The sequence below is a fragment of the Mobula hypostoma genome, chromosome 3 (assembly GCF_963921235.1).
Source record: "Mobula hypostoma chromosome 3, sMobHyp1.1, whole genome shotgun sequence".
Classification (NCBI taxonomy): Eukaryota; Metazoa; Chordata; class Chondrichthyes; order Myliobatiformes; family Myliobatidae; genus Mobula; species Mobula hypostoma.
In genome coordinates, this window is record NC_086099.1 from 41,819,415 (window position 1) to 41,840,885 (window position 21,471).

Sequence of the window (21,471 nt, forward strand, 5' to 3'; positions counted from 1 at the left end):
TTGTAACTTATAGTAATCTCTATGCATTGCACTGTACTACTGCTACAAAACAAGTTTTCACAACACGTCAATGATAATAAACCTGACTCTGACTCTCATAACTGTCTAAAAGGTTTTTTTTTGTATGATTCAGTATCTTAGTTGACATCCAACTTGTAGGAAAACAGATAACTTTGAAGAGATGAGTAATTAGGTTTTGTGAAAGGTGAAAACACCTAGCTAACCTACAGTGTTACCAACTTTCACAGGAAATGCATCTTTATGGTTATGAGGTGTAAGATATTAATTAATTTGAGCAGGAAGCCATTAGTATCTTAATATAGGACTTCTCTCAGCGTTCCTTAATACAAAGAACATGAAGAAAGAGCCGAAGATAGGCTGCGTGGGCTGGTTAACTGCTATAGTCGTTTTCCTGACTCTTCAAGTGTGTAAGTGCATTGAGTATAATCTGATGTTTACTAGATCTACTCTTCTGGTAACCAACTGTTCAATATTGTCATTTACTGAAGGTATCTGCACAGAAATAATTGGGGGCCGTAAAGTTAAACCACATTCAAGACCTTACATGGCATCAATCCAGAGTCATAAACAACATGTTTGTGGTGGTGCTTTAATCGCGCGGAGTTGGGTTCTGACTGCAGCGCACTGCAAAGAGTAAGTGGCAAAGATTATTGAAAAAAGACCTTAATTTTCTCATGAAAAGAGTAGAATGCACAAATATTCACTTTAGAGGACAAGGTTTGTGTGAAAATCGAATGATCCTTTTACTATCCTCTTTGATATTGTTTGCTAGCTTGCTTTCAGATTTCATGTTTTCCCTCCAAATGATTATTTTAGTTGCTCTCTGTAGGATTTTAAAAGTGTCCCAATCTTCTGTCTTCCCGTTATTTCTTGTGTTATTGTATGCCCTCTCTTTTGCTTTTACATTAGCTTTGACATCCCTTCTCAGCCATGGTTGTACTGTTTCGCCATTTGAGTATTTCTTTGTTTTTGGAATGCATCTATCCTGCACCTTCCTCATTTTTCCCAAAAACCCACACTATTGCTGCTCTGCTATCATCCCTGCCACTAGCACCTTCCAATTTACTTTGGCCAACTCCTCTTTTATAGTACTGTAATTTCCTTTACTCCACTGAAATACAGCTACATCAGACTTTACCTTCTCCTTATTAAATTTCAAGTTGAACTCAATGGTATTGTAATCACTGCCTCCTAAGGGTTCTTTTGCCTGAAGTTCCCTAATCACCTCCATTTCATTAAATAACACCAAATCCAGTATAGCTGATCCCCTAGTAGGCTCATCGACAAACTGCTCTAAAAAACCATCTCGTAAGCATTCAAAGAGCTCACATCCTTGAGATCCATTTCCAACCTGATTTTCCCAATCGACCTGCATGTTGAAATCTCCATTGACTATCATAACATTGCCCATTTGACTCACCTTTGTTTTTCCAGTTGTAATCTGTGGTCCACCTCCCAGCTACTGTTGAGGGGCCTGTATATAACTACCATCAGGGTCCTTTTACCCTTGCAGTTTCTGAATTCAGCCCACAAGGATTCAACATCTTCCAATCCTATGTCACATCTTCCTACTGATTTGATGCCATTCTTTACCAGCAGAGCCACACCACCCCCTCTGCCTACCTTCTTACCCCTCCAATACAATGTGTAACCTTGGACATTTAGCTCCCAACTACAACCATCCTTCGGCCATGATTCAGTGATGGCTACAACATCATACCTGGTAATCTATAACAGTGCAACAAGATCATCCACCTTATTTCTTGTACTCTGTGCATTAAGGTATAACACTTTGAGTACTGTGTTTGCTATCCTTATTGATTTTGCATCTGTAATGCACTGATACTCACCCTGCTGCCTGCAGTTATGTTCTATCATCTGCCTGCCCTTCCTGACAATCTGACTACATGCTATCTTTGCTTTTTTACCATCTGTCCTATCTTTAGTCCTTTCACTCTAGTTCCCACCACCCTGCCAAATTAGTTTAAACCCTCCCCAACAGCTCCAATGAACCTGCCCGCAAGAATATTTGTTCCCCTTGGGATCAGGTGCAACCCGTCACTTTTGATTAGGTCATACCTCCCCTAGAAGAGATCCTAATGATTCAAGAACCTGAAGCCCTGTCCCCTGCACCAGCCTCTCAGCCACGCAATAATTTGCCAAATTGTCCAACTCCTACCCTCACTGGCACTTGGGACAGGCAGTAATCCAGAAATTACTACCCAGGAGGTCCCCCTTCTCAGTTTTCTACCTAGCCCTCTAAACACTTTTTTCAGGAACTCTTTGCTTTTTCTTCCTATGTCATTGTTACCAATATGCACCAAGACATCTGACTGCTCTCCCTCCCTCTCCAAAATGTTGTGGACACGATCTGAGATGTCCCTGTCCCACAGATGCTGCCTGACCTGCTGAGTTCCTCCAGCATTTTGTTTGTTACTTTGGAGTTCCAGCATTTGCAGAATTTCTTGTGTTCAAGGTGAGTAGGACAGTGGATTTTAGCTAGTTAGAGAGCTAGTTATGTGGATTCAGTATTGGTTTGGAGGGAGGAAGCGGAGGGAGAAAGCAAAGGGTGGTGATTGAAGGTTGTTTCTCAAAATGGAGGACAGTGACTATTGGTGTGCCAGAGGTGTCATTGTTGGGACTCTTGTTGTTTGTTATTTATATGAATGATTTGAATGTGAGTGCACAAGGCTTCATCAGTAAGTTTACAGATAACATGAATTTAGGAGGCGTTGTTGACTGTGAAGAAGGTTATCTTGGATTAAAGTGGGATCTTTTATTTTGGATTAAAGTAGAGAGGTGAGCCAAGGAGTGGCAAATGGATTTCAATACAGATAAGCGTGAGGTGATGCATTTTGGAAAGTAAAACTAGTGTAAGACTTATAATGTGAATGATAGGGCCCTGCAAAGTATAATGGAACAGAGGGACTTGGAAGTACAAATACATAGTCTGTTGAAATTGTTGTCACAGGTAGACAGGGTGCTGAAAAGGGCATTTAGCATGCTGTCCTTCATCAGTCAGGGATTGAGTATAGGAGATGGGACATTATGTTGCAATTGGATAAGCTATAGGGGAGGTCCATAAGACCATAAGACATAGGAGAAGAATTAGGCCATTCAGCCCAATGAGACTCCTCCACCATTCCATCATGGCTGATCCTGGATCCCACTCAACCCCATTCACTTGCCTTCTCACCATATCCTTTGATGTCCTGACCAATCAAGAAACTATCAACTTCCGCCTTAAATATATGCACGGACTTGGCCTTCACTGCAGTCTGTGGCAGAGCATTCCACAGATTCACTGCTCTCTGGCTAAAAAAAAAATTCCTCCTTACCTTTGTTCTAAAGGGTCACCCCTCAATTTTGAAGCTGTGCCCTCCAGTTCTTCTCCATATCCACCCTATCTAGTTCTTTCAACATTCGGAAGGTTTCAATGAGATTCCCCCTAAATTCTTCTTCTGAGTTCCAGTGAGTAGCCCAAAGCTACCAAATGCTCCTCATATGTTAACCCCTTCATTCCTTGTGAACCTCCTCTGGACTCTGTCCAATGACAACATGTTCTTTCTGAGATATAGGGCTGAAAACTGTTGACAATATTTTAAATGAGGCCTGACTTGTGTCTTATAAAGGATCAGCATTATTTCCTTGCTTTTATATTCTATTCCCCTTGAAATAAATGCCAATGTTGCATTTGCCTTCTTTATGTAAATTAACCTTCTGGAAGTCTTGCATGGAGGACTGCTAAGTCCCTGTGCACCTCTGATGTTTGAATTTTCTCCCCATTTAGATAATAGACAGCTCTATTGTTCTTTTTACCAAAATGCATTATCATCCATTTCCCAACACTGTATTCCATCTGCCATTTTTTTGCCCATTCTTCTAATTTATCTAAGTCCTGCTGCAATCACATTGCTTCCTCAGCACTAACTACCCTTCCACCTATCTGTGTACCATCCACAACCTTTGCCACAAAGCCATCAATTCCATTATCTAAATCATTGACAAACAATGTGAAAAGCAGTGGTCCCAATACTGACCCCTGAGGAACACCAGTAGTCACCGTCAGCCAACCAGAAAAGGCCCACTTTATTCCCACTTGCTGCCTCCTTCCTGTCAGCTATTCCACTATCCCTGCCAGTATCTTTCCTGTAATACCATAGGATTTTATCTTGTTTAGCAGCCTCATCTATGGCACCTTGTCAAACGCCTTCTGAAAATCTGAGTAAATGACATCCATAGCCTTTCCTTTGTCCACCCTGCTTGTTACTTCCTCGAAGAACTCTAACAGATTTGTCAAGCAAGATTTCCTTTACAGAAACCATGCCGACTTTGACTTATTTCGTCATTAGTCTCCAAGTACCTCAAAACCTCATCCAAAACTTTCCCAACTACTGAGGTTAGGCTAACTGGCCTAAAATTTTGTTTCTTTTGCCTTCCTCCCTTATTAAACAGTGGAGTGACATTTGCAATTTTCCAGTCCTCTGGGACCATGCCAAAATCAAGTGATTCTTGAAAAGTCATGACCAATGTATCAATTATCTCTTCAGCAACCTTTCTCAGGACTCTGGGATGTAGTCCATCTGGCCCAGGTGACATCTACCTTAAGACCTTTGAGTTTGCCTAACACCTTTTCCTTTGTAACAGCAATGGCGCTCACTCCTGCTCCCTGACACTCACAGACCTCTGACACACTGCTAGTGTCTTCCACAGTGAAGACAGATGCAAAGTACCCATTAAGTTCATCTGCCATTTCTTGGTCCCCATTACTACCTCACCAGTGTCATTTTGCAGTGGTCCAATACCAACTCTCACCTCCCTTTTACTCTTTACATAACTGAAAAAACTTTTGGTATCCTGCTTTATATTATTGGCAGTCTGCCCTCTTATTTCATCTTTTCCCTTCTTACAGCTTTTTAGTTGCCTTTTGCTGGATTTTAAAAGCTTCCCAATCATCCAACTTCCCATTCACTTTTGCTACCTTATATGCCCTTTCCTTGGCTTTTATGCAGTACTTAATTTCCTTTGTTAGCCGCAGTTGCCTTGACATTTAAGAACTTTTTCCTCTGTGGGACATATTTATCCAGTGCCTTGTGAACTATTCCCAGTAACGTCAGCCATCTCTGTTCTGCCATCATCCTCGCCAGTATCTCTCTCTAATCCACCTGGGTAAGCTCCTCTCTCATGTCTCTGTAATTCCCTTTATTCCATTGTGATACAGATACATGTGAGTTGTGCTTCTTCCTCTCAAACTGCAGTGTGAATTCATTCATATTATGATCATTTTCTCCTAAGGGTTCCTTTATGTTAAGCTCCCTAATAAGATCTTGGTTATTACACAATATCCAATCTAAGCTAGCCTTTCCCTGAGTAGGCTCAAGCACAAACTACTCTAAAAAGCCATCTCGTAGGCTTTCAACAAATTCCCTCTCTTGCAATCTGACACCAACCTGATTTTCCCAATCCCCTTGCATATTGAAGTTCTCCATTACAATTGTGTTATTACCCTTATTACATGTCTTTTCCAGTTCCCTTTGTAATTTCAAACGGACATCTTCGCTACTATTTGGAGGCTTATGTATGATTCCCATAATGGTTTTTTTACCCTTGCAATTTCTTAACTCCACCGACAAAAATTCAACATTTTATGACCCTATGTCATCTCCTTATAAGGTTGTAATTCCATCTCTTACCAACAGAGCCACACCAGAGCCTATGCCTTCCTGCCTGTCCTTTTGCTACAAAGTATATCTAGGTCGCATATGGAATACTGTGTACGGTTTTGGTCACCCTGTTGCAGAAAAGACGTGTTTAAATTGGAAAGAGTGAAGAAAAGTTTGATGAGAATATTGTCAGGACTAGAGGAACAGAGTTAAATGGAGGGGTTAACCAGCCTAGGTCTTTATTTCTTGGAACTAGGAGAATGAAGGGTGACTTAATTTAAAATTATGAGAAACATAAATAAGGTGGATGGATTAGGGAGACTAAAATAAGGGGGCATAGATTTAGGTTGAAAGGGGAAAGATTTAAAAGGGACCTCAGGGGCAACCTTTTCACAGAGAGGATGGTGAGGGTATGCAACAAGTTGCCAGAAGAAGTGAATGAGACAAAGTGCAATAATATCATTTAAGAAACTCTTGGGTAGGTACTTTGAGGGATGGGGCTTAGAAGGATATGGATGAAACACAGGAAGTTGGGACTAGCTGGGAGAGCAGCATGTTCAGCATGGGTTCACTGGGCCAAATGGCCTGTATCTGTGCTTTATTTCTCTATGATTCTATGACTACATCTAGAGAAGTACAGTAGTGCAAATAGAAGTAAATAATTATGATCTACTTGTTATAGAAGTATGCTGTTGTTCCTTCTTACATCTTGAGGCACATCGGGCAGCAAAGTTGCCATTTCTTTAATATTTTTGTCTGTTTTTAACATTTTTGCCGGCCAGTGGCGTGGTGTCATCTGCATAGCAAACAATTTTGAATCAATTTCTCAGAGGCTGAGTGTCAAGTTAGCAACCCAGCATCGTAAACAGAAACATGGTTTCAGAAATTATTCAGAAAGTTGATAGCTAAATGATCAAGGAAGTTCAGACAAATAGGTTGTATAGCATTACTATTATGGGATGAGATCATGTCAGTCTTTTTGGCTTGGCACATTGTGATTTAGAATGAGAATTAGTATGATCAAAGTTAATGAAAAGCAAAGGGGAGAGAACATCAGTAGGAATGATTTACGGGTCACCAAATATTATTTGTATTACTGGGCATGGCCAAGATCAGAAAAGTAGAGGTGTGTAGGTCAAAGATAATACAGTAATCCTGAGAGATTTTAACTTCACATAGATCAAATTTCTGTAATGGGTTGGGAGATAATTCATGGAACTCTAATTAAATATGTTTAGAAAACAACCTGGGAAAAATGAGGTATTTTAGACCCTACTTTGTGCAATGAGAAAGGGTTAACTAATATCTTCTTGTCAGGGAAAGGATAACCATAGTATGATAGAACTGAATGTGATGCAGTTTAACTGGAAGTTAAATTTAAGCAAAAGCTTTAAAAAATGGCTTTGATGTGAGGCTTTACGTTCATTACACTCAGGGAAGGCTCCGGGATTTTCTGGAGAATTTTATAAGGCTTTTTCTTCATTAATTATACCTCAGTTACACTTAGTCTTTTTGGATTCTTTCAAATTGGGTAGTATGCCTCAATCTTTTTATGAAGCTTCTAATACGCTTATCCTAAAAAAAGAACAAGGATCCAACTGAATGCTCTTCATATAGGCCAATTTCACTACTTAATGTAGATAGTAAAATTCTTTCTAAAGTTCTGACTCGTAGGATTGAAAATATGTTACCTATTATTTCAGACTGGATTTATTAAAAATCGATATTCCCATTTTAATATACGCCATGTATTAAATGTTATTTACTCTCCTTCTCAGGAGAGATTGGAATATGTGATATCCTTAGATGCTGAGAAGGCCTTCGTTCGGGTTGAATGGAATTATTTATTTAAAACCTTAGAAAAAATGTAATTTTGGACCAGATTTAATTCAATGGATTAAATTACTTTATTTATCTCCTTCTGCCCGAGTTCTTACTAATTTTCAAAATTCTAAACCATTAAAACTTCACTGTGGAACTCAACAAGGCTGTCCGTTGAGTCCTTTGCTTTTTGATTTAGCTTTAGAATGCTGTGCTATTGCTTTTCGAGAATCTAACGATATCTGTGGTATTTTAAGGAGAGGTATCATCCACAAAATCTCACTTTACGCTGATGATATATTGTTTTTTATCTCTAATGTTGAGATTTTGTTACCCTGTGGACTTCCTTTACTCTCCTGTTTTAGCCAGTTTTCAGGATATAAAGTGAACCTACATAAGAGTGAATTATTTCCTTTAAATAATTTAGCACCAATTAATACTAATCTTCCTTTTAAAATTGTAAGGAATCAATTTACTTATTTGAGTGTAACAATCACTAAGAATTATAAACACCTGTTTAAAGAAAACTTTCTTGCTTTATTGAACCATGTAAAAAAGATATTATTAAATTGGTCATCTCTTTCAATATCATGGATTGGACGAATTAATTCTATTAAAATGAATATTCTACCTAAATTTATATAGCTTTTACAGGCTTTACCCGTTTTTATTCCTAAATCCTTTTTTGACTCTCTTGAATCTGTTTTATCCTCCTATATATGGAAAAATAAACGTCCTCATTTAAATAAAGTTCATCTTCAAAAACTTTAAAAGTCTGGAGGTTTAGCCTTACATAATTTTAGGTTTTATTACTGGGCAGTTAATATATGATATCCTACGTTTTGGATATATATTAATCGTGCAGACTGTCCGGTATGGGTTTCCTTAGAAGCTAATTCTGTTAATAAATTTTCTATTATTTCTCTTCTTGGATCCTCACTTCCTTTATTTGTAAGTAAACTAACTAATAATTTAATAGTTAAACATACTCTGAGGATCTGGATACAATTTAGAAAACATTTTGGTGTATTGAGATTTTCCCTTTCTAGTCCCATTTATTCTAATTTTTTTTAAAGCCCTCCATGATTGATTTAGTTTTTAAAGAATGGTACAGGTTTGGTATTAAATGTTTTTGGGATCTGTTTGTTGGAGAGAATCTTTTTTCATTTGAGCAATTGTCAGCTAAATATAGCCTACCCAAAACTTACTTTTTTAGATATCTGCAAATTAGAGACTTTCTAAGGTCTCAATTATGCACATTTCCTATACGCTCAGATAAGAACTTGCTAGATGTAATTTTTAATTTGACACATTTTTATAATGGTTCAATATCTAATATTTATGGCATGTTACTGGAGAGGAGGAATGTTCCTTTAGACAAAATTAAGAATCTCTGGGAACAAGATTTACAGATATCAATATCTGAGGAAACTTGGAATGAATTTTTAAACTGGTTAATACGTCATCGCTATGTGTTCGCCATTCCCTCATACAATTTAAAGTGGTACATAGAGTCCATATGACTAAAGATAAGCTATCTTGTTTTTACTTGGATATATCTCCCTACTGTGACAGATGCAATAATGAAGAAGCTTCATTAATTCATATGTTTTGAACTTGTCCATGTCTTGAAAAATATTGGAAGGAAGTTTTTCAAACTTTTCTTTTACTTTCCAAAGTCAATTTTAAGCCTAATTCTCTGATGGCCCTATTTGGTATTGTTGCAGGACAAGATATTAAGTTGAAGACATCTGATTTATATATTTTGGCCTTTCGCTCTCTTATAGCTAGGAGGGCGTATTTGTTTAAATGGAAAGATGTTTCTCCTCCTACTCATGCTCAATGGTTATGCGATGGTATGTCATGCTTAGAATTAGAGAAGATTCGTTCTTCAATTTCTGAATCTCGTCAAGACTTTCAAACATTGTGGAGACCCTTTCTGAATGACTTTCAAAACCCTCAATTCGTTGTTTAAATTTAGATGTTGGCTACTATTAATTTTTATTATATGAGAAAGTATTTTACCTTTTTTTCTCCTTAATAAGCAGCTTCAGTCTTGGTAGGGGTTAGACTTTTTTTATAAAAGATTAGTATATTTCAATATAACTTTGATTAACCTACATGAATACGGGGTAATAAGATTGTTATTATGAATAGATATAATGTAATTGGTAGTTATTTTATTCGACCTTTATATATACTTTCTTGTACTCTGTATTCTTCTATGTAGAAACTAATAAAAATATTAAAAGAAATGGCAGGATTCACCTACCACCTTGTACTTCTTCCTCCCTCCCCCACCTTCTTGCTTTGACCCCATCGTCTTTTCCAGTCCTGACGGAAGATCTCAGCCAGAAACATCGACTGCTTACTGAGATTGCTGAGTTACTCCAGTATTCTGTGTAACTTGCCTGGGTTTCCAGCATGTGCAGATTTTCTCTTGTTTGTAATGTAGTTTTTGCAGGAAATAAGCACTCAGTGGCCACTTTCATAGGTACACCTGTACACCTGCCTTTAATGCAAATATCTAATCAGCAACTCAATGCGTAAAAGCATATAGACATGGTCAAGAGGTTTAGTTGTTCAGACGAAACATCAGATTTGGGAAGAAGTGTGATCTAAGTGACGTTGACTGTAGAACGATTATTGGTGCTAGAAAGGGTGGTTCGCGTACCTCAGAAAGTGCTGTGATTTTCACACACAACAGTCTCTACAATTTACAAAGAAGTGTGTGAAAAACAATTAAACATTCAGTGAGTGACAGTCTGTGGGTGAAAACACGTCGGAGGAGATTGGCCAGACTGATTCAAGCTGACCGAAAGGTGACTACAATTCAAATAACCACACATTACAACAGAGGTGTGCAGAAGGGCAACTCTGAATGCACAACACATTGAACCTTTAAGTGAATGGGCTACAGCAGCAGAAGACCATGAACGTACTCAGCAAAGGATTGATATTGACGAAGGCATGACAGAAAATGAGGGTAAACTGACGAAATATAAAATGAATGTAGGAACTTAGTTAGATTAAATTAAAATGCAAAAGGCATTATGAGTCCTTTATAGACAGGTGACAGGAGAATTTATAATGGAAAATAAGTAATTGGCAGAGAAACTGAACAATCACTGTGAATCTGTCTTCAGGAAAGATGATACTAAAATCTTCCAGGAATACCAGAGAATGAAGGTCAAATGAGAACAAAGAACTGAAGGAAATAAGTGCAATTAAAAGAAAGTAAGAGGGAAGTTTGTCTGCTTTATGATTTTGTAAATCGGTATTTCGTGCTCGTGGATAACATGATAAATAAAGGTACAATGTCCTGAAACTATTGTTTTTCAAATGTTTTCTGGAATCTTTAATAACTGAAACACCTTTCCAATCACAGGTTTTGTCAAATAAAATATTGTAGAGTGGTCCTTGGAGTAGATTTGCTTTCTAAGAAACAAAAAGGGAGGACGACAATAGCAATAAGGAAGATGATTCCTCACCCAGAGTTTAACTCAAAAACTCCAGAAAATGACATCATGCTGGTTCAGGTACTAAATATATGTTCTCAAGAACATATTGCACAGTCCTATGCTGCAATCATGCATTTGCTCAGAGCTGTTGTATGTTAATTTCAATGGCATATCTGTAATCCTTTGTTTTAATTTGTTGGTTCATCTGTTGAAAGTGTAGCTACTAATGCTGGCATTCTTGTCCATTTCTAATTGTCCTTAAACTGAGGGGGTGGAGTCAGCCTCATTGGTGGGTTTGGAGTCATGTTAAGGGCCAGTCCAGGTAAGGCTGGTAGATTTCCTTTCCTGACGGACATTGGTTGAAACATGTATATTGCTAAACAATCAGAAGCTATCTGTAATTCCACATGCACCTAATTATTTTAATTTATTTCCATTACCTTCTGTGGTGGGATTTAAACTCTTGTCCCTGGATTTTTGTCCTTCTGGATCCTAGACTTCTGGCTTCTGAACCTGGCAATTTTGTGCCAAATGTGACTGGTTTCCAACAGGTTTTCTGCTGTCTTGATAAATTCTAATGATTGCAGTTGTATTTTTTTCTACTCTACTTTCTTATTGTAGTGATGTTTGGAGGATGAACTAGCAGGAGCCTCATCTTTGCCTCAAATCCTGCCAGGTCACGGAAGACGTCTGTTCACTTCTTTGTTCCTTTGACAATTCATGGAATCATTACATCATACAACACCGATGCAGGCCCCTCTGCCCCCTGAGTTCATGGCAGCCATCAGCACCCATGTACAGAAATCCTTCACTAATCCTGTTTAATTTGCTGCATATTAGCTGCACCGCAGTGACTTCATTTTGTCAGGGAAATACCATTAGTCCCAGTCTGCACTCCCTCCATACACTAATCAACATTTCCCTCAGCTATATAGAGAATGATCATTCAAAGGTGACTGTGCAATCAGTGACCGTCACACTTTCAATCCTTCAAGCCTTCTACCGTCCACTGTAAATTAGTATTCTTTAGTTACTGATCCTTCCGTCACCATTTCTTGCTTTTTAATACCCACATCGAATTTCCTCTAAATAAGACCATAAGACAAAGGAGCAGAAGTCAGCCATTCGGCCCATCGAGTCTGCTCTGCCATTTTATCATGAGCTGATCCATTCTCCCATTGTCCCACTCCCCTGCCTTCTCACCATAACTTTTGATGCCCTAGCTACTCAGATACCTATCAATCTCTGCCTTAAATACACCCAATGACTTGGCCTCCACTGCCGCCCGTGGCAACAAATTCCATAGATTCACCACCCTCTGACTAAAAAAATTTCTTTGCATCTCTGTTCTGAATGGGCGCCCTTCAATCCTTAAGTCATGCCCTCTCGTACTAGACTCCCCCATCATAGGAAGCAACTTTGCTGCATCTACTCTGTCCATGCCTTTCAACATTCAAAATGTTTCTATGAGGTCTCCCCTCATTCCTCTAAACTCCAAGGAATACAGTCCAAGAGCGGACAAACGTTCGTCATATGTTAACTCTCTCATTCCCGGAATCATTCTAGTGAATCTTCTCTGTACCCTCGCCAACGTCAGCACATCCTTTCTTAAATAAGAAGACCAAAACTGCCCACAGTACTCCAAGTGAGGTCTCACCAGCACCTTATAGAGCCTCAAAATCACATCCCTGCTCCTATACTCTATTCCTCCAGAAATGAATGCCAACATTGCATTTGCCTTCTTCACCACGGACTCAACCTGGAGGTTAACCTTAAGGGGACCCTGTATGAGGACTCCCAAGTCCCGTTGCATCTCAGAACTTTGAATTCTCTCCCCATTTAAATAATAGTCTGCCCATTTATTTCTTCTGCCAAAGTGCATAACCATACACTTTGCAACATTGTATTTCATTTGCCACTTCTTTGCCCATTCTTCCAATCTATCCAAGTCTCTCTACAGACTCTCTGTTTCCTCAGCACTACCGGCCCCTCCACCTATCTTCGTATCATCAGCAAACTTAGCTACAAAGCCATCTATTCCATAATCCAAACTGTTGATGTACAATGTAAAAAGAAGCGGCCCCAACACAGACCCCTGTGGAACACCACTGGTAACTGGCAGCCAACCAGAATAGGATCCCTTTATTCCCACTCTCCTTTTCCTGCCAAACAGCCAATGCTCTATCCATGTATGTAACTTTCGCGTAATTCCATGGGCTCATATCTTGTTAAGTAGCCTCATGTGTGGCACCTTGTCAAAGGCCTTCTGAAAATCCAAATATACAACATCCACAGCATCTCCCTTGTCTAGCCTATTTGTAAAATCCTCAAAAAATTGTAATAGGTGTGTCAGGCAGGATTTTTCTTTAAGGAATCCATGCTGAGTTCTGCCTATCTTGTCATATGCCTCCAGGTACTCTGTAACCTCATTCTTGACAATTGACTCCAACAGCTTCCCAACTACCGATGTCAAGCTAACAGGTCTATAATTTCCTTTTTGCTTCCTTGCCCCCTCTTAAATAGCGGAGTGACATTTGCAATCTTCCAGTCCTCAGGAACCATGTCAGAATCCATCGACTTTTGAAAGATCATCGCTAATGTCTCCGCAATCTCCACAGCTACTTCCTTCAGAACACGAGGGTGCATTCCATCTGGTCCAGGAGATTTATCTACCCTTAGACTATTCAGCTTCCGGAGTACTTTCTCTGTCGTAATTGTGACTGCGCACACCTCTCTTCCCTGCCACCTTTGAGTGTCCGGTATACTGCTGATGTCTTCCTCAGTGAAGACTGATGCAAAATACTCGTTCAGTTCCTCCGCCATCTCCTTATCTCCCATTATGATTTCACTAGCATCAGTTTCTATCGGTCCTATATCTACTCTCACCTGTCTTTTACTCTTTACATACTTGAAAAAGTGTTTAGTATCCTCTTTGATATAATTTGCTAGCTTCCTTTCATAGTTAATCTTTTCCCTCTTAATGACCTTCTTAGTTTCCTTTTGTAAGCTTTTAAAAACTTCCCAATCCTCTGTCTTCCCACTAACTTTTGCTTCCTTGTATGCCCTCTCCTTTGTTTTAACTTTGGCTTTGACTTCTCGTCAGCCACGGTTGCATCCTTTTTCCATTCAAAAATTTCTTCTTTTTTGGGAAGTACTTGTCTTGCACCTTCCTCACTTCTCGCATAAACTCCAGCCACTGCTGCTCTGCCGTCCTTCCTGCCAGTGTCCCTTTCCAGTCAACTTTGGCCAGTTTCTCTCTCATGCCACTATAATTCCCTTTACTCCACTGAAATACCAACACATCAGATTTCAGCTTCTCTTTTTCAAATTTCACAGTGAACTCAATCATGTTATGATCACTGCCTCCTAAGGGTTCCTTCACCTCAATCTCTTTAATAACCTCCGGTTCATTACACAATACCTAATCCAGTACAGCCAATCCCCTAGTGGGCTCAAGAACAAGCTGTTCTAAAAAGGCACCTCGCTGGTATTCTACAAATTCTCTTTCTTGAGATCCAGTGTCGACCTGATTTTCCCAATCCACTCGCATGTTAAAATCCCCCACAATTATCATAACACTGCCCTTCTGACAAGCCTTTTCTATTTCCTGTTGTAATTTGTAGTCCACATCACTGCAGCTGTTTGGAGGCCTGTACATAACTGCCATCAGGGTCCTTTTACCCTTGCGATTTCTTAGCTCAACCCATAAAGGTTCTGCACCTTCCGATCCTATATCACCTCTTTCTAATGACTTAGTATTATTTCTTACCAATAAAGCCATGCCTCCCCCTCTGCCTACCTTCCTATCCTTCCGATACACCGTGTATCCTTGGACATTCAGCTCCCTTCTTGATCACCTCCTTGATCAGTCTCTCTCTGGTATCACTTCATTTAGCATCTTGTGCAGTATTCAAAGTCTAAATTCCAAAGTAAATTTATTATCAAAGTACATAGATGTCACCATATACAACCCTGATATTGATTTTCTTGTAGGCATGCTCAATAAATCCATAATAGAATAATAACCATAATAAAGTTGATGAAAGTCCGCACCAACTTATGTCTTTAACTAGTGCTCAAAAGGCAACAAACTGTGCAGATACAAAAAGAACAAATAAATAAATAAATAAATAAATAAATGAATGAATGAATGAAAGAATAAGCAAGCAATAAATATTGAGAACAGGAGACGAAGAGTCATTGAAAGTGATTCCATAGGTTGTGGTAACAGTTCCGCGATGGGGCAAGTGAAGTTGAGTGAAATTATCCCCTCTGGTTCCAGAGCCTGAAGGTTGATGGTGAATAATAACTGTTGCTGAACCTGGTGCTGTGAGTCCTGAGGCCCCTGTATCTTCTTCCTGATGGCAACAGCAAGCAAACAGCATGACCTGGGTGGTGGCGGTCGCTGATGGTGGATGCTGCTTTCCTGTGGCAATGCTCCATGTCTATGTGGTCAATGATGGGGAGGGCTTTACCCGTGATGGACTGGGCTGTGTCTACTGCATTTTATAGGATTTTCCCTTCAGGGGCATTGGTGTTTCCATACCAGACTGTGCTGCAGCCAGCTATATACTCTCCACCACACATCTATAGGAAGTTTGTCAAAATTTTAGATGTCATGCCGAATCAGTATTGCCGAAACTTTGATGTCCTTCCTAAATTGTGATCCTATAAAGAACATAATCATAAATATCATTCCATCCATAGATTTTATAAAATTTAGCATGACTTCCTTGCTTCTGCATTCTATTACACTAATATTAAATTCAAGCATACTGCATGTTTTGTTATGAGAAGTCTTCCCAACTTGCCCTGCCACCTATAAGTTATAGTCCTATACCTGACTCTTTTATTATACTTGCAACAGGGGCCGCCAGTGCTTGGAAACATCACAGCATTTTTCAGCTTGATGTTTATCTTTAAGTCAAAGCATGCAGTTGTAAAAACTATATCATCTTTCCTTCATCACTGGGTTATAATTCTGAAAGTTCTAATTTATTGACTGTAGGGAATAATTTTGCCACAAAGATCAGGTGAACTTCAAGAAGGATATTGCCTCCAATTCCTTCTTCTAAGGAAAAATTTAACTGGCCAAATTATTCTCTAAAATATCACAAGAATCCAGCAAAAATCGGTTAAATAATCTGAAGGGCTGCTACTGCATTAGACAGCCACCTACTGGTAGGTGTTCTACATGACAAGCAACATTACCATCAAGCAAAAATTGGGAAATTCACTGCATTGCAATTCATTGCCCGACCTGCTGAGTTCCTCCAGTGTGTTGTGAGTGTTGGGAAATTCACTGCACTGTGCCTGGCAATTATAGAAAGGAAATGGTGTCATATATTCGATATGCACAAGCTTGTTAGTAAGAACGGTGAGATTATTTGTTCTGCTACCTATTCCATAAATATATATTGGTGTTCACTTTTGCAAGGGATTATGATGACTGGTTTTAAATATGCAAATAATACAAACCTGAATGAACTAAGTCATCCACATAAATGAATAAATTTTTTATTTAACAGAGAAAAAAGACTTGAAAAAGAATTCCAACAGAATATTTATGACAGAAATTCAGTGGAAGTTGTGAGAGAAATGGTTGGTCATTACCACTTACAAAATTTCACCAGGAGTTAAAAAAGTTTGAAAGTTATTGGATCAAGCACAGACAAGGGGATCCAACTGCAGAAGTCCTTGCTGCAGAGATCACAGAATCTTTGTTTGGAACCGGAAACTCCTTTACTTTCACTCTGGCTGTTAACTCTGAGCTATTATTCTTTAATGTGACCGCTCTTCTAATATATAAATTGTTAGCTGATCTGTTATGTACCCTTCTTCTATTTTCACTTGAATCCTCTGGAACGTGCCTCTCCTTCCATTCATTATAAAGGTAGTCTTGGTGTAATTTTAGAAGTGGAATTAAAGTTCATATCATTTTTATTTTTGATAAACTAGCTTTATAGCATCATAATGACAAAGACATCATTGGGAGGTAGATGCACGGTGACTGATCAGAAATCAAGTTTCTTGTACACTGAGTAAATAGAAACTTAACAGAGCTAACTGTGAATCTACATTGTGTAGAAAACATGATCATAACATATGAATCCACAGTGCAAACATACAGAATTTAGCCAGTGGTAATACTTATCATACAGTCTGGTTTGTCTGTTCATTTGAACAGTTGGCCCGTGAAGCTGCTCTGAACAAGTACGTGTCAACATTGGAACTTCCTAAATCAGGCGCCGATGTCAAAGCTGGAACTGAGTGCAGTGTCGCAGGATGGGGAACAACTAATCCTAAAGTCCTGAAAGCATCTGATGACCTGAGGGAAGTAAATTTAACCGTCATTGATAGGGCTGTCTGCAACAGTAAAGCATACTATGATCTCAGCCCTTACATAACAAAAGACATGTTATGCGTTGGTGATGAGAAAGCTAGAAAAGATTCATGCATGGTAAGTTGGCATTTCACAATGTAAGTGAAAATTCCTGGAGTTGCAAAGTGCATTTACAGCAATGTACAGTGCTAGTTGTTTAATTAAAAGGCTTGATGGTGACTTTGAGCCTAGAAGTAATTAATATGCAGATTGCATAGCATCATCCAGCAAGTGCACCAGCTCAATGTGGACCATTGGAACTTACTGCCTAAGTTGTCTTAAGCCTCACTGTAAATACATCTTATGAACAAATATACTAACTGGTATGAAATTGCTGCAGTTAACATAGTTTCGAATTATAACAAAATTATATTTTGACTTCATTTCTTTGTTTTCTACATCTATACTGCTGCCTTTCTATGTCTTATATCTTTGTCTTAACTCACTCCTTTCTTCTCTCTGTACTATTAAACAAATATGAAATAAGTTGCAATAGAACAAGCTGAAATAGATAAACACATCAAAAGTCATTTATGTTTTCTTTTGCTGCCCATTAATCCCCACCCCTTTCCCGGAATTGCAATACTGCAGCTGACCTGAAGCATGGCAATTTTCCTATCCTGCCCCATGAACATATTCAGGCAGAGGGCAGTTCTCCACCATGGTCTAAAGCAGGGGTTCCCAACCTTTATTATGCCATAGACCCCACTGTTAACTGAGGGGTCCATGGATCCCAGATTGGGAACCCTGAGTCAAAAGGCTGGCAGTGGTGAGGAAATGAAGGGAACTACAGGCCTATGATTCTGAAACAGACATTAGGCCTCTGGCTGACAAGTTACATCAGAACGTACAGATGTGTGTTATTTATTTTTCAACAGCGGCTATGAGTGTCTTTATTCAGTAAATAATGTTGACATATTAACAGCACATGAGCTGTGGTATCAGTGGTGAGAGGGAGAAGGCCGAGTCTCATTGGCTTGCCGAGCGCACTCAGTGACCACAGCAACTATTCAGATGATCTGCACTGAGTCATCACCCACCCTTTGGGCCTGAATAAATAGTAGGAGCCAAAGTTAACAATAGATCTGACCCATGAAGCAAGGCGAGCTTTTATTGCAAGCTCCAGAACTGTGGCTTACTAGGCTATTGCAGTGTGCAGTTAAAAATTATCCTCATTAATTTTGGATTGGAGTCACATGCAGGACAGCAGATTTCCTTCCCTAGTTTAATGATCAACCAGCATTACCAATATTTTATTCCAATTTTAAATCCTCAGGCTCTCATAGTAGAATCTGCATTGATGTCTCTGGAGAAATACGTATTATTAGCCTGGATTTCAGACCACAAGACTTCGGAGCAGAATTAGGCCATTTGGCCTATCCAAGTCTGCTCCACCATTCAACCATGGCTGATTTATTTTCCCACTCAACCCCATTCTCCTGCCTTCTCCCAGTTACCTTTGATGGCCTTACTAATCAAGAATTCTTTATCAGACATCCCGCCCTGCAAAAACTCATTTCAGGGAGGTAGCACCATCAATTTGCGGGAGTCTTCCGGAACTTCTGGGAAAGGTGGGATGTCTGCCATAGAGTAGCTCCTCAGCAGCTGGCCAGCTAGTTTAAATAACATTAGCTATGCTAATGAACGAATGACACCTGTTAAACTCACCTCAACATGTCTTTTACAGTCTTAACCCACCATGGGCAATAGAAAAGACACTGTTGCAAACAGTGCAGCGAGCAACACTGTCATTATTTTGACCCCTATTAGGCAGGGGTACACTTTAGTGTAGTCTGGCGTGACGTCCGTTTGGTTTTTTCTTTTTTTGGAACACTCTGCCATGGCGCTCTCTCTTTCTCGTGGGTCGCTCTCGCTCTCGTGGTCTCTCTCATGTTCTCTCTTGCTCTCTCTCTCTCTCTCTCTCTCTCGCTCACTCGCTCTCAAAAGATTTGATTTCCGGGACATTGTACATAATTTGCTGGCATCAGGGAGCCACTATTAATATGCGGGAGACTCCCAGATCTTCTGGGAGAGGTGGGATGTCTGCTTTATCCTCCACTTTAAATACACCCTCTGGCTGAAAAAATTCCTCCTCATGGGACATCCTCCTTTTCTGAGGCTGTCACCTCTGGTTTAGACTCTCCTAATCATGGAAACATTCTCTCCATGTAAACTCCATCAAGGCCTTTCAATATTTGGTTACTTCAATGAGATCCCCCCCTCATTCTTTTAAACTCCAACAAATTCAGGCCTCAGGATTGCTAGTCCAGTACCGAAAACAGCACTCTCACATATTGCACGTGTACTATTAAAATTCCTCTTCTCAATTACATTTTACGTATATATCCTTTCAGGGAGACTCTGGTGGGCCATTAATATGTATGAGGAGGAACAACAAGAATGAGTATACTGGGATTGTTTCAACTGGAGGAGAGTGTGGAGCCCCGAAGGAGCCTGGCATCTACACACGTTTATCAAAGAAATACCTCAGGTGGATAAGAATGATTACAAAAATGAACAACCAAAATATCACAAAGGATGTGATCTAGATGTTCAACTATACATGATTTGCAGTGTCTTTCCCCTTAATTACTTATTTACTTTAAGTAACTTTCTGAATACTTTGCATTTTTCCAAGATCTCTAATACCTGAATAAAAGATTTTCAAAGAATTATATAATGCTGAATTGTAAGGACACTAAGTACCTCTATGGGTTGAACTGATTTTGAATAAATGAAATATAGTCCTCTGGCATTATTTTTAGGACAAGAAATTTATCTCAGGGAATCTTTTTTGTTCCTTCTATGTTAATTTACAACACATTATTGAGAAATATAAATATTTTCAAACTAAATCATGAACCAAATTGCTCAAGAGAGATAGGAAAAATTGCTTCAAAGGGCTAACCTACGCGTTAGGATAGGATACCCATCTTCTGTACTGGAATTGGAATTGGTTTATTATTGTCACAATCCATTCTTGCCCTGACCGTTTGGGATCTCGAGAACCAGATTCACCAGGCCCTACAGCATGAGCCTGCTCTGGCTGACACACCTGACAACTTAACTCTGAGGCACTCCAGTGGACTCACTCCTCACCCCTCTCTGGCCAAATGGGTGCACAACTGAAGGCCCATCTGGTGGCCCATCATGATCGCAGATGCACACCAATTCACCGCTGCCTACCCTCACTGTGCCCAGTTCAATTCCTCCAAACAGCGGCCCTCTGGGCTTCTGCAGCCCTTACCAGTCTGTCGACGCCAGTGGTCCCACATCGCCATGGATTTCATCACCAGTTTGCCACCTTCTGATGGGGCAACAGTGATCATGACAGAGGCGGACTGGTTCTCCAAGGTGGCCCACTTCATTGCCCTCCACAAACTTGATTCAGCTGCTGAGATGGCAGAGCTGGTTCTCCAACATGTAGTTCGCCGACACAGTTTCCCTCAGGACATTGTGTCAGAACGTGACCCACAATTCATCTCCCACTTTTGAGAGCCTTCTGCTCCTTCCTCAACACCTCAGTGAGTTTATCCTCTGGCTATCATCTGCAGACCAACAGTCAGTCAGAAAGAGACAATCAGCGAGTGGAGAAGTTTCTGCAATGTGTCACCACTGCTCACCTTTATACATGGACGGTGTATCTGGCCTGGGCCAAACTGTCCCACAATATTGGCACCTCTCATGCCACAGGTATGTTGTTTCCTGCAGAGGAGCCAACGGTGGAGGTCCAGTCCACTGGGGCCCAGGCTCGCCAGTGCTAGGATGCTTGGAAGAGGGCATGGAGGCCCATCCAAGCTGCCAACCCCACCTACTGCCACTAGGCCAACTGCCAGACTACTCTGGTCTGGGGACACTGTTTTGCTGTCCCCCCAAGATCAGCCCCTGTGCACAGAATCCTGCAAGCTCTCGCCCAGGTTCATCGGTCCCTTCAAGATCATCCATTGCATCAATCCAGTCACTTATTGTCTCCGGCTGCCTCCATCCTTCAGGATCTCACCTACCTTTGATGTGACCTGACTGAAGACAGATGTCTGTGGACTACTCAGCTTGCCTGAGTCTGCACCCCTGGAATCTAGGATGGTAGAAGCTAGTCCTGTGCACAGGGTTTGCCAGTTGGTAG

General features: G+C 40.0%; 1 protein-coding gene across 1 annotated transcript; it reads left to right on the plus strand.

Moving 5' to 3' along the window:
• The first annotated feature begins 298 nt into the window (after positions 1-298).
• Positions 299-20,093, plus strand: LOC134343381 (granzyme K-like). Its single transcript, XM_063042086.1, has 5 exons — positions 299-428; positions 510-654; positions 10,894-11,044; positions 17,154-17,426; positions 19,703-20,093. Exons 1-5 carry the CDS (start codon positions 356-358, stop codon positions 19,895-19,897), a joined length of 837 nt encoding a protein of 278 aa, XP_062898156.1. The 5' UTR covers positions 299-355; the 3' UTR covers positions 19,898-20,093.
• Positions 20,094-21,471: the final 1,378 nt, after the last annotated feature.